Consider the following 14249-nt stretch of genomic DNA (forward strand, 5'->3'; position numbering starts at 1 on the left):
TTATTAAAAACCCTATGTTTAAATTCCCATTCTTACTCTTATTATTTTTAAATCCAGTCCTTTTAAAAAAATAACTGATTAAACCTGATCTGAAACAATTGGCTATTTTTCCTTATGATTCTCATAAGGCTGCAAGGAAGATCTGATCAACAGTCAAAAGAAAGACACCTGACAATATCAAGCTTGTTGGGATTACAACTGAAGTTTAAAACATTTAAATTTATTCAGTAACATAGTATGCACATTTATACTGGGTATTGCAAAGTACAGTACGAGTTTGGCTGAGAAATGAAAAGGACTGAATTCTGATTACAGAATTCCTATTATCCTAACAAAACAAAAACTCACCCACTGAAAGCCCTCCGCTCATTTACAGCAATTCATGTTAATTACATAGAATGCATTGATGTGAATGGCCGACGTCTCAGTCATACTGAACATGTGTGCAGTTCTGCTGAAATGTCTGAACAGTGGCTGGTACTGACCGTTAACCTTTGACAAATCAAAAGCTAAGTTTTGGTCACAATTCTGTTTGGCACTTTAGGTTAATACATCAGGAGTCAATCAAAATTCACCCAGATGCTCTGAAGTTCCTGGCTGGTGTGGAAAGCATAATGCAAGGAGTGCCGTCAAGAATGAAGCAGGGAGAAAATGTCTCTAATTTGCCCACCAAGTTCCTCCAGTTGATCCTCTGGAAAAAAAACCAAACAAAAACAGGAAGCATATTTAAAAATGGAAACAAACAATCTATATAAAAAAAAAGACAAAATGAATAACACAGATCACTTTCAACCCATATTTAATTGAATACATGGTGATCTTAACCATTCAAACTGATGAACTTTACTGTTTTTAGTAAATATAGTTTTGATGCCAGCAACCCATTTTAAGCAAGTTGGGATAGAGGCAAGAAAAAAAAAAAAAGAATTTCACTTCAATATATTAAGTTAGTTAGTGTCTTCAGCTTTTCTTTCAACAACACTGAATAAGTTGGAACTGATGGAACACAGTGGAGAACATCTGAACATCTTAAAACAACTTGCAGGCATCGAATTCCAAATGAGTGTATATATATTTATTTATAAAAATAATAGTAAGGTTCATCATTAAAGTTTGAACATTAAACTTTTGTCTCTGCGTTCAGCCGAATACAGGTTAGGAAAAGGATTTGCAAAACAACTGTCAAAATATTCGCTTACGTAATGTATGCTTCTCTCCTCGGCTCTGAGAGCAAGGCCGTGTTTGTAGCTTGTTTACTTCCTCATTCATGGACACTGACACTTCTGATACTTCCTTTAGCATTTCCAGCTCCTGAGAAACAAGTCACATACAAGAGGAAAAGTGTCAGTATGACTGCGTTGAGACAGATTTCTGCATGTGCACACCAGCACCCATTTTCTACATATGTATGAGCACCGTGATGAAGGCCTGCAGCAGTTGGTGTACTCTCTGGAAGACGTCTGTCTCTGTGCTGAAGTTGGGGGGATCTCTGCTACAGTGAGCTCTTAAGTCCGTTTCAAAAACATGGCTGAAAGTAGCCATCAGCTGCTGGAGGTCACGCGCTGCCACGCGCAATGAGCTCGGAGAGAACAGACCAGGACTCTGCGCCTCGCTGTTCAGGAATTCACACTGAGGAGGACAGAGAGTAGAGTGAAGAATACAGCAAACAGGCATTAATCATCACTCCCATGACACTCAGGCACGTCAAGTCAAATGTACAGGATCTGTGCTTGTACATGGTCATATTTACACAACCATTACTGATTCAAAAAATATAAGAAAAATAGTTTTGAGTGTGTGACAAATTTTTAATTCACGTGCCAGTAATTTAACATGGACTGAGTGCTCTAACTGAAGGCTCCACAATACTGCAGACATCAACATGCACATGAACACCATACCTCTGACTGTAGCTGCTCCAGTGCTGACTGGGTCTGCTGTAGAAGGGTGGCAACATCAGCAGTCTCCTCTCTAACTGGCTTCGAGGATGATTTGTTGCCTTTGCTTAAAGCCCTGAGAGGTAAGGAACAGCAATGACAGAAGTTATAGAGGAGAGCAATTCTGTTGTTCAACAGCAGGAATCAATGCAATATATGAAGATCCACCAACAGCCTATGGAACAGTCTCATGTTAGAAGAAGCAGAGGAAGAAAAAGACATATTTCTAATTCTAAATTCTATTTTTTTCCACAATTATTTTACACACACAGCCCCATCACTGCTCGTTTTTTGGAGAGATTTTGGTCTTTTTCCCTCTGAAAAACAAGTGAGAGCTGCTGCTCAGCAAGCTTAGTAAGTAGCACAAAGAGGCTGGCAACGACAAAAGAGGAAGCTGGGAAAAAAAACAGCATCTAGAGCTAGAGTACTTCAACACCTAACTCCATTTCAACCAACCCCCAGTTGTTGACTGCTGGCTCAGTAGAAAGACTAACCTAGACAGTTTTGGCAAGTTTTATTACGCATGCGCAGTGACTGATCCGGCTGGACTTGAACTTCCCCTATCGTTCCCAAGTGGATGGGATGTAAATACGTGTAAATCTAGATGATCAAAAGCAGCATACATACTTGATGTGTGCAGGCCAGGGGTCGAATTTGGGTATGAGCATTTGTGAAAGGTGAGGCAGGTTTTCAGCAGCACAGAGCTCGTTCAGCAGCATCTCCGCATCCAGTCTGGGCCCAGCAGGCTTCTTGCAACCAGGGACTAGAGTTAAAAGCTGCTCCAGGAACTGAAGCTGTTTGTGAAGGCTGACATCACCCTGGATAAATGGTTTGACAAATTCTTCTTACAAAACAGGACATTTTGGGCTTATTGTGACTATGAATTACATCTACACTAGTTTTACTCAACCCCTCTGATCAGGTCCAGGTCATCTGCTCTGCACAGCATCAGCTCCTGCCCAAGCATGGCCATTTCTGTTTGTACAAACACAGACCACAGCAGTACTTTAGTCTGATGGAGAAGAAAAACTGTTAGAACTATAAAATAAAAACCAAACTACTCTGCAAGTGCACTCTCACTGAGATTATTTTCTGTCTTCCATAAGGAGTCTGTTGAAAGTCATGCAAGACTGTATGGGAACGTTATGTACAATGTTACCTTTAAATAAAACATCTTGGTCTTTGGAGCTCATTGACATTGTCTTGGAATTGGTTAAGCTTGGGTTGATTCTGTAAATTGGCAAGAAATTGCAGAAGGGTTAGTTTACAATATGAAGTGTTTTGGATAGATAAGAACAGAGGTGATGTCACCTGTAGCTGATTCTACCTGCTGCAGATCCATGCCAGTATGTCAGTGCGGTGCTTAGAGGGAACACAAAGCAGCTGCAGCATGCTGTCTGCTTCCTGCAGGTCCAGACCTTCCACCAAAGGACAAGACGCGGCCTCCACAAAACAAAACATCGACAGATTATAGGCGATATATTACTCTTGTTTATTAATATAACAGAATTGCATCACGCGAAAAAAAAAACTAACAGATGCAACAGTTCATGTGGATTTAATATGAAATTGTGCCAGCGTCTCTCTGAAAAACAAACAAACAAACAAACAAACAAAAAACAAAAACGATCCAGTTTTCTGTTCCGGGTTGATGGACTATCTACTCTCTACCGGTCTACTCCCGGATAAAAACTATATCATTCCGGACATGCAGTACGCACCCGTAGGATCACAGACATACCTATTAATATATAACTTACTGCTTAGTAAAAGGTTTAAAATATCCTCGTGATTTACCTTTAAGGTCTTTCTATCTAATACTGTGTGAGCAAAATTCGTAAAACGTTACGTTAACGCTACAGAGTGCTAAATGAACCGACTATGGCTGGGCCAGGATAAATGCAGCATTAACATTACTTATGAGTAAGTAACAATAAGCAAAGGTCCGAAAAATCACACTGCATACGTTTATTTAAAAACGTTTAGGTTGATTTACCTGTAATGCAGCATAAACATGCCTTACAAGCTGCTCTTCTTTCAAAGCACCCGCCATTTTCAATACAAGCCGCTGTTGTTTTTCTGTAGCTACTTCTACTTCTTCTTTGGACAGCGGTTGGTTATCATCATATTATGCGCATTGCCGCCACCTACTGTCCTGAAGTTTAACACAGAAGAAGAAATCCGCCCATTAATCCTGTCTGTCTAATAGGGTTTTTGATTGTTTCTTGCATCTTTCCATTGATATGCTAAATGTATAAAAAAAATGATAATAAAAAACATCCTTCAGGTAATCCAGGGGTAAATGTTTGGTCTTCCCTGTTCTAAATGCTGTCTCGTTGTAATTTCTGTTCCATTTCTCCCTTCTTCAGTCAAATTTCTTGAACCATGTAATGTAATACTTTTTTAAATTGGGTTGAACAAATCAAACCCAACATAGTTGGTCTGTTGTGACTATGTTCTGTACAGTTTTAAACAGACTTTTAAAATGGAGTATTGTGAGAAATATGGATTGTATTGTAGGGTATTGACCAAATACTCTTTGTGAAAGTTTTCAGATATCAGAAAACAATAGAACGTGTAGTTGCAGGAAATATATATCAAAGAAAGGACATGTTGTAATAAACAGAAAATGCTAACAGCACATGATTAAAGAGCATACTGAAGGATGGTGGAAGTGGATAAAACAGGACAGAGGATGTTTGGTTAAAATCCTCAGAAGAATATGAACAAAAAGAAAAAAAACAAGTGGATCTGCAGACTTACAGCAATTACATAACACGCATACTATCATGGACTCTCATATGGTTAGGTTAAGGCACCAAACCACTTGCTCAGGGTTAGGGAAGGGGTGTACTGCGTATGAAAGTGTAAATCAACTCTGCAAGAATTAATTAACTCCAGAAGAGGGCGGTAGTGCAACACTAAGACAACCACTTCAAAAATGGAGGGGAGGAAGAAAGACTTGAACGTTCCTCCATCGCGCAGTAAAAAAAACATTCATTCAATTCTACCTAGGACCAGTGGGGGGCAGCAAGTCGCCATTGCTCGGTCTAGTCTGCTGCAAATTCCTCCTCATCAGAAGAAGTAAACATGTCATTTCCGGGATGCGATGCAATCGATACCTCTGAAGTGTCTCACGCTGCAATTTGAAAGCTGTATTTGTGACCGCCTGCTAAAAGACAGCGACTTCTACGCGTGAAGAAACATTACTTATATTAGGTGCTAACGTAAGTCTACCGTACGACGCTTCCGCCACTAAGATGAAGAAAAAGAACCCAGAGAAGAAACGCCATGTGGTGGCCTGGGTCAACAAAGCTGAGTGGGATCAAGTTCTGGAGTATCTTTACTCAAAGGATTCCGCCTTACAGAGGTATGCACTGCAGAGGATATCAGCTTGGAAAGGCAGATATGCCAGCAGCACTCCTGTCGCAGTGGAGTGCACAGCGGACCTGGTAAGGTGCCAAGTGTTAGACAGGTCCGGCCAGCTGGACGGAGATGATCTGGTCTTGCTTTACGGAGCGGCCCTGGTGAGGTTTGTCAATCTGATTACAGAGCGGCAACAAGGGAAAACAGCCCGTCCGCTCCGGCGACTGGCTGGTAACTTAAACATCCCAGAGTGGGTGGTAAACCTGAGGCATGATTTCACACACCGGAAGCTCCCCACCTTGAAATGGTGCCGAAAAGGATGTAAGGTGGTTCTGGAGTGGCTGCAGCAGGAGTACTGGTCCAGGCAGCTGGGAGGAGGGGCTAATGAGGACTGGGAATCACAGCCGGATGGAGACGATGAAGAGATTGATAGAGAAGACGCGCTTATTGCAAGGCAAAAAGAAATGGAAGCCTACAAGAATGCACGGGGGCTTCTGATATCGTATGAAAAGGAGCAGTACCAGACTTTTGAAGACAAAGACAAGAGTTTGTGCCCAGCCCCTTTTGCAGACATGAGCTGGCTGCTAGGTGAGATCAAGCAGTTTGCCCTGGAGTCATGCGATTTACTGATTGACGTGTTGTTGGAAGATGGCTTTATTATTCCTACTGTTGAACAACTTGAAACGTTAGGCTGTAGCACTTGTGACAATGCATGTCCCACTGAACCCAGACTCCCTCAAACCTTCCTGCGTTTTTGGCTGCCACTCCTGAAGATGCTCAACTCGCCATCCTTTATTCACCTCCTCCTGGAGAAGCTCTTTGTTGAACTGAAGCTTCTTGCCAAAGAGCAGAATAACCACCGGGTTTTCTACATTTCTGCTTGGATTTCAGAGGTCATCCTTTGTAACAGCAACAAATTTGAATACCATTTTGAAACAAAGGTGCAGAAAAAGGCCAGAATTAAGGACAGGATTTTTGTAAATCGCATCCAGCTGAGGTGGCAGCAGCTGCTCTCAGCATGCCTGGATGCTCCCTGTATCAGCACGCCTCACTTGCTCCAGTTAATCCTAGATGACATGGAGCATCCACTCCCTCTGGAAACTCGACAGAGGCTGCTCCAGCTCTGCTCCATCTATACACAGACTGCACAGTCAGAATCTGAGACTTCTCTGGAACGGAAACAACAGCCAATATACACACTAGAGAATTTGCATGAGAAGCTGAAGCATTCACGGCGCCACAGCCATCCTTGGCGTTCTACAGCTGACCTGGAGAGGAGCGAGTCCTCTCAGGCCTACAAATGGACAGATGTTCAGGCTGAAAAAGCAAAATTGCTCAGAGGTTCTCCATGGCAGGTGTGCACTGATAAAGTTTTGTGGAAGAACTACCCTCTTGGTAAAGTCCCTGGACAGTCAGATGACCCTTCATGCCTCATGGCAGAAAACTACTCAACAATGACTGTGTTTGACCAGCCGGTGGAGTTGGAGAGCAGTGCCGCACACAGTGTCCCAGGAGTCTCAGCACCAGTGAGAACATCTGGTGGCCTCCTTTGGAACCACAGTGACATTAACAAGCTGAAATCTGGACTGCAGCTTTTTTGAGTCATGTTGTGATGCTGTGAAATATATTTCTTTAGCTCTTGGCACATTATTTAACTTGTGCTTTGTTGTTGTGACACATGGAAAAAAGAAAATACTCAAAATGTGTAAACTTCAAAACTAAACCATCAATACCAGTGTGTTGCTAGTTTTTTGTTTTTTTAAAAAAAAGAAAAGTAGTGGATTAGATGAGTCACACAAAAGCCATTTATCAGAATCATTTATCAGACAGAATTCCAGCTGTGAATATTTGCTGCATTTCCCTGTTTTATATCATTTGGGATTGCAACTATTGGTTATTTTTATTACAAATTAATAATGATTTTTTTTTCAATTAGTAAGATATCAGAGAGGAGTGAGTAAATGCCTGTTGTAATTCCCCAGAACCCCAGGTGACATCATCAAATGACTTGTTTCATCTGACCAACAGTCCAAAGCCAAGTTTTTTCTTACATTTCTGATATTTTATGAACAAAACATTTCACTCATTAGTTGATTTAAAAAAAATGTTGGAGCTGAAATTTTTTTTTGTTGTTGTTGTGGATGTGTTGTTAAGTACAGCATTGGTAAAAATCTTCATATAGTGTTCTGTGTCTACAGTATTTTCAGCATGTGGCGAAGATAAAGTTGGAACTAGTGGCTTTAACACATCCCATAAAATACACATACTGCACATGGTATGGTAAGAATGTGAGATTGAACAGGGGTACAGTCGATTCATTAAGATGCTGTATTAAGAGTAAAGTGAGTTCTTTTCTTTTTACAACTGTCATGCAAGTTAAGTTGTGCTGTTGGTCCCTACAGAGGCCTTTGGAGAAGATGCCTTTAAAGTTGAAAACCCTGGCAAAGGGGATATTATTCTAAGTAAAAGGTGGTTTTATGTAATTCATCTTCTTTCACATACTTATGTTCAATAAAACTTTGTTCTGCTTAAGGACTATTGTGTTTTGTTAGTGTAAGATTTATGGTGTGGAATTGCAGCATATTGGTTTGGAAAAGATGTCTTGCATGCCGAATGGCAAACTGCAACATGAGTCGCCACCCTGAAGGCAGCAACAAGTTAAATAAAAACAACACAAGAGTCTACTTACAAAGGTATACCCTCTAAAGAGAACCATTTGTTCTGTTACAGCCTGCCTCAGGTACTAGAAACTGTATAACAGATCCATATTAAAAGAAATGGCTAAATAAAACTTAACACACCAAAATCAGTTTAATCTTTTCTTATATGCACTCCTTCTCTCCATCTCTAAGTATACAAACACAAAGCAAAATTTAGTAGGAGATGCATATTTACCCGGTAAGCTGAAATGTAGAAACACCTGTATAAAATGTAATACAGTGCAACCCATCAGTCATGTAACAAATATTGCTTTTTTATTAAGCTTATAACTGCACTGAGCACGTTCAGTAGAACCTTTATTTTGAATGATTCGCCCGGAAGTGTCTTTGTCTGGCTGGTTGGTATTGGTCTTGTCTTCAGTCGTTTAAGCGCGTTTTTGTCCTCAAGCCGTGGGACGTTGAGTAAGTACGGTTTCATCGGAGGACCCATTTTCAGTTGTTTATTACAGTCTTCGGTTGGACGGTAAGTTGTGGGTTGAAGAAGTGCCGTTGAAAGATATTGCGTCATTATTGAATTGTGTTTTGAACGCCTCATGGCTTTACATGACGTTAGCTAGCTGGCTTAGCTTCAGCTAGCGAAAGTTGGGCAGGCACCTGAAAATTGAATAGTTAACGATAACCACGTTAATAAAATGGACAGTGTCACTTTAGATAGATGTTGACTTCGTTTAATGCACCAGAACATCCAGACTTAATGTGAGTTTTAAATTCTCGTTAGCTGGGTGCTAAAGCAAGTGCGCTGCCAGGGCTATCAAGGCCTTGTTACTCAATCTTGTTTTAGGACTCTTAAGGTTACGAACAATTTTTTTTTGTTTGAGTACAAAGGATTATAACCGTTGACAATTTATGTATAGTGAGGTACGTGTGTGACAGGGTGAAGTGTATAACATTCATTGTTAAGCATTTAGTGCTAAGGCTATTTGGCCTGGGTTAAGCAGCGAGTCAGTTACGTTGGTCATACGTTTAGCTAACACACCAGCTGTTCCGTGAAAATGGAGGATGTAGGGAGAATTGGTCAAAGTCTAAAGAATTAGTTGGGTAACTCAAATTTTTTTGCGATATGTTAAACGGCGAATTGCATGGCAATCAGGTTACCAAATTAGTAAGTTAGAATTCTGCTAGCTTAATGGCGGAAACGTCGATAAATTGACAACCTTTAAATACCAAGATTGACTAATACTCTCTCAGTCTGCACCAAGCTATAGATTTGTGTGAAGTCCACGTTGAAGACCCATAGATACTTGCTTAGTCTCTTTATTTTATGAATTTGTGAATTAGTTAATAAGCTTTACAGTGCCACATGTATGAAATAAACGTTCCTGATAAACTGATCTATTGATTGATTGATGCTGGATTTAACATTCTAAGTATACTTTATTTGTCTCCACAGGTGTGTAAACACCAGGTATCCGTTAGGCAGCATCCTTGCAGTCCCACTGTCAAGGCAAAATGATCACCAGAAGAAGAGGCCGCATTATGAACAACACAGAGGTGCAGTCTTTGGAGATTGAAGTGGTAGATGCAGTCGAAACTGACACCGATCTCCCAAGTCCATCCGAGGGGTTCCCTGTTGATGCTATTGACACAACTGGAATAGAGTTAGAAGACCTGTTTGGAATCGAAGACTTTAAATGGACACAAGATACTGCCTCCTCACTCTTCGATGTTGAGTTCCCTGATCTTGGTGTCCGCGGTGCCATGGATCAAGATTCTGGGATCGAAGCTTCAATAGCCTCATCTCCAGAGAGAATGTCATCTGATTTGAAGATCAAGAACAGAAAAAACCAGTCAAGCCACATCATCAATAAAAATGCCATTGCTGCCAGATTGAATCGTCTGAAGAAGAAAGAATACGTCAGCAGCTTGGAGAGGAAAGTTGGCATCCTATCAACAGAAAATAACATGCTGAAAAAAGAGAATTCTCAGCTGAACAAGAGAGTGGAAGAGTTAGAAGATGAGACCAGGTACCTGAGAGCTGTGCTGGCCAATGAGAGCATGTTAGCCCAGCTCTTGTCCAGGCTGAGCGGTGTGAATGGGATGAAATTATCTTCCTCGCTTTTCCAGGGGCTGGACTCAAACGACCACGACTATGCCTTACCCAGGAAGCGTGTGAAAGTGGAGGAGAAAGAGACCTCTGGTGGAGTGTGTCTGCACGTGGACAAGAACCATGTCTCGGTGGAGTTCTGCACCAAGTGTGCAGAGAGTGCAAGCACATCGCTTAGAATGTAGGGTCAAGTACCTGTCTCTGTTTTCAGATATTGACTGAACTTGATAAGGCTCAGTGTACTGAACTTCTTGAGGGTGGATGAACACTGCTGAAATAGTTAAAGTTACCTAGGAACTGCTCAATGTGCATGTGTGTTTTTCTGATGATTGAGTACACGTTACTGCTAAACCTTGTTGACAGTTTCTTCTAGGTAATGGTTGATCCACCATGCGGGATGAATGGCTTTCTGAACACCTTTACCTGCTTGACTCCATGGTAAGGATCAGACAAAAAAAAAGAAAAAATAGAGAGTTTTTTTTTGGTTATTTCCCACAGGCTTGCGGAATTCGGCAACAGCCACTGTACTTTTTTTATACAGTTCTTGTTCCCATTAAGTGGGTTTGTAGTACTTTATAGTTTGTTTGTTATTATAAAAAATAGTTAAACATGTAATTAAGTTAAAGTATCCTGAATGACAAGATGTTATGATAAAGGTGAAGGTCCACAAAGAGTCAATCAACAGTCAAATTGGAAATGCAATAATGCATGAAAAAAAGATAAGTCTGTATATGTTGTTTTGGTAAGAATTAATCTCTTTGTGAACCAGCACCATTGTGCAAAAGAATATTTTCATTTAGCGCCACCTATTTTTCTTTATGCTAAAGTGGATTCTGCTGGTGGGAGGTGAAGAGGCTGGACAAGCAGCTGCCAACACGGCCTGGTATTTTTTTTAAAGGTAGTATCGGTAACAAATGGTATATGTTAAATTACATTTTACCAACACTGCACAACGTGTATCTGTAGATCTTGAGTAACTTACGCAGCATTTTTCAGAAGCTGACTACAGTTGCTCCATAACTTGGAGAAATGCTACTAGAGGCTTAACAGTCTCATAATTATGTCTTGTATATTTTTGACATATTTGAGTGTATTCATTAAATACATTCAAAATGATCTTGCTTTAAATGTTGAAATTTGACGTTTGGATAAAGTGTAAGAAAATATAAATCTGTATATAACTTTGAATATGTATTGTTCGAGGTAAATGATCTTTGAGAAATGTTGGAAAAATAAATGATATTTTCATTAAGTTTGAGTTACAAATACCTACTTTGTTCTGTACTTTTGATATTAATGCATCTCTTTTTCTCTCTCTAAACAGCAAGCTCTCTGCCGATAAAGGTGTTACTTTTCCTGAACATTTGGGTCAAGTCTGGTAATGGTTGTCAGATCAAAAGGTCAAGACCTCATTTGATGGAAGTACAAAGTACCCAGTATGAAAGGTTCTGCAGGGATTTACTGTACTGCCCATTTAGCTTTAGCTCATTGACTTCAGTTCATAGATACTCGTGTTCACTGCAAGTCATTTATCGACACTTCATTTTTATTTTTAAAATGGCAGTTAAAATTCAAATAGCGTTTTCCATTGGCCTAGATCATATTGCTTAAGCTGAAGCTGCCTATGGGTGTCTCAACTCAAATTCAACTTCACTTCAACATTCTGTTAAGACTTTAAGATATCAGCCCTATATTAGTGCTTCATATGTTAACTGAGTGCTTTTCTGGATTCACATTAAAAAAAAAAGGCAAACCATTTATAGAAAATTTAGTGTTGCCACCAAGCTAGCTTCATTAGCAGTGCTGTTTCTCCAGTGAAAACAGGTTTTATCAGTCAGATAGGGAAATATTCTGCACATTTAGTCAGCAGATTGGTTGCATATATTTCAGATTGGTTGCATACGTAGCAATTATATTTCAAGACTTTATACTAAACCAAGCTGAAGGTCTCATTTTTTTGGGATTTTAAATGACTGTCCACACTTAAATAAATTATAGACAGATTTTTAGACTGCTTGCGGCTTAGCAATACATGCCCACGGTTTTGAAACCCGTGCATGGATTTTCTGTATTTGTTAACACATCGCTGATTGGCTCCATTCCCTCCTCCTGTCTCACTGTTTTGATGATGTTGCAGATTTTCACCCATGTGTCCATATTGCTATTTAATAATGACCTGATTTTGATTAAGGGCTATTTGTTTTGGCCATAGTAATACATTTTTTAATAACATTCAGCAATTTCATTCATTTGTTGACAGTAATTTCATGTTTACTGAACAGATTGGCTTTATGAGTCAGAAGATGAGTCCTTTGCTGCACTGACCTTTACACGTTATTGTGACATCATAGATGAGAACTGAAGCCTCATTATTTAGTCCAGTGAATAGTCTGTTTCCTGCTTCAGTCTGGTCTACCATCACTGTGACCTCGTTTTCCAGAAGGCTTAGGGCAGCAGGCAGCATTTATACATCAAAGGTGTGTAAGCTACAAATCGGATTCTTAGAACCTGCTGAAGATTCTGTTTTTTTCTCAATCTTGTATGAATCAAACTTAAACACAATGTTGGAAATGATCTTAGTTCAAGTACAAATCTGATAACGCTTTTATAAGTGAAGCAAAGGCGTCTAGCTGTAAAATTTGCAGCTAGGATGAACGTTGTGAGAGCAAAAGGGAATTTCAGGAAACTGGCCCATAGACCAAACCCTTCTATGAGCCAGGGTAATTCTTATCCCTTCTATGTTTAACATTCATTTCTTACATCACGTTCATACACTTACTGTTAATGAGATACCCTACGTCACGATACCCTAGAGATGAGATTTACTTTGACAGCAAGTCAACACATTTAAACTTTCACGGAATTCTATCCAAAAATAGAAAAAACCTGTAGTGATGAGTCATATTATTTTAAAGCCCACAAACAATTTTACGGACTGTTTTGCATATGCATGTGCTAACTGTTCTGTTTGAAGTCATTAAGTGCTCATTGCCAGGCTTAAACAGTTGACAAATGCTATCCACAAGCTGTGTGATGGACATCTTCAGGTGAATTGGTCTTTATTACATTTTGAAATGCCTGTACTGAGTTTTAGTGCGCCTTTAAAGCCGGCCATGACCCATTTAAGATGGATTAAATACAGTATTAAAAAAAATCAGAAATACATTGTAGACAAGATTGTACCACAGTGATTTGCACAATGCACATTTTGCTTGAATAAGTGGATGTTAATGGCAGAGGAACCCCCTTACCTCCTGCATTAATGCCTTTTTTAAATTTATTATTCTTAACTTACCAGGTAACTACCAGGTTCATTATAGAGGGTGCTTTAGGTTTTGGGACCACCTTACCTTAAAACAAATACTTAGGTTAATTAATGGACAGTTGACAGAGTGTAGTTCCCAAATGTATCTGGGATGTCAAAAGATGTCCCCATTCACAGTTTGTGCCGTAAACTAGATACAGCTAATCATCTGTATGTATGGTCACTAATAAAGTAACTTGATAGACATTGTGGCTCCAGTCATTCACTGCACTGGGAAACCAGTAGACATTTCTCATCAAAAATATGTAGAGCTCTGAAATTTTTTCTCCTGGTACTCCGGCTTCCTCCCACAATCCCAAAAACATGCACGTTAGGTTATTTGGCTACTCTACATTGCCCCTAGGTGTGAGCGTGTCCAGTGTGGTCATCTGTCTTTGTGCGTATAAGCGGTAACGAAAATGGATGGATGGTCTTCAAAGTCTCCCAAGTTTCCTGAATCTGGTGTAAACTTCACTGGCACAACTCTGGCAATGGTTAATCTCAGAGTCCATGTCAGCTTTTGAGGGAAGAAGGCTACCAGGGTGGGGGATGTGGTCCACTTATGTTGTGGGCTGGATACATGGCTGGTTCAGTGAGGTTGATGTCTTTTGCTGAGTGTGCTGTGATGGCATTCTGATCTTTTCTAATGGGCTTGAAGCTCACACCCTGCTGTCCATTTTGACGACGATTGGGATCCCCTGTGGCAGTTCTTTGCCATCTTTTTTGTTGCTATACTTCACCTTAATGGCAAAGAGTGGCACCTGTTTTCACAGTGTAGGACTTGGACTCAGAGCTTGCTGTTGCTGAGGACTGTAACATACTGTCATTGCAAAGCCTTGATATTCTGATGTACTCATCATGGTAGTCGGATGATGACC

General features: G+C 40.1%; 3 protein-coding genes across 4 annotated transcripts; 2 read left to right on the top strand and 1 right to left on the bottom strand.

The window, feature by feature from the left end:
* Positions 1-183: 183 nt before the first annotated feature.
* On the bottom strand, positions 184-4090 carry haus7 (HAUS augmin-like complex, subunit 7). Its single transcript, XM_046396035.1, has 9 exons — positions 3934-4090; positions 3265-3380; positions 3097-3167; positions 2848-2912; positions 2565-2755; positions 1902-2013; positions 1417-1629; positions 1200-1311; positions 184-691 (listed from the first exon to the last, which is right to left on the bottom strand). The coding sequence occupies exons 1-9, from the start codon at positions 3988-3990 to the stop codon at positions 630-632; spliced, it is 999 nt and encodes a 332-aa protein (XP_046251991.1). The 5' UTR covers positions 3991-4090; the 3' UTR covers positions 184-629.
* An 899-nt stretch (positions 4091-4989) lies between these two features.
* Positions 4990-7835, top strand: las1l (LAS1 like ribosome biogenesis factor). The gene has a single exon (XM_046396034.1). It carries the CDS (start codon positions 5198-5200, stop codon positions 6902-6904), a length of 1707 nt encoding a protein of 568 aa, XP_046251990.1. The 5' UTR covers positions 4990-5197; the 3' UTR covers positions 6905-7835.
* A 495-nt stretch (positions 7836-8330) lies between these two features.
* On the top strand, positions 8331-13578 carry crebzf (CREB/ATF bZIP transcription factor). 2 transcript variants are annotated; one of them, XM_046396037.1, is made up of 4 exons: positions 8331-8486; positions 9414-10248; positions 10431-10505; positions 10895-13578. In XM_046396037.1, exons 2-3 carry the CDS (start codon positions 9473-9475, stop codon positions 10438-10440), a joined length of 786 nt encoding a protein of 261 aa, XP_046251993.1. In that variant the 5' UTR covers positions 8331-8486; positions 9414-9472; the 3' UTR covers positions 10441-10505; positions 10895-13578. The 2 variants fall into 2 exon arrangements, with proteins under 2 accessions (XP_046251993.1, XP_046251994.1); XM_046396038.1 differs by having other exon boundaries at positions 9414-10505.
* Positions 13579-14249: the final 671 nt, after the last annotated feature.

This window comes from Scatophagus argus, chromosome 8 (assembly GCF_020382885.2).
Source record: "Scatophagus argus isolate fScaArg1 chromosome 8, fScaArg1.pri, whole genome shotgun sequence".
Classification (NCBI taxonomy): domain Eukaryota; kingdom Metazoa; phylum Chordata; class Actinopteri; family Scatophagidae; genus Scatophagus; species Scatophagus argus.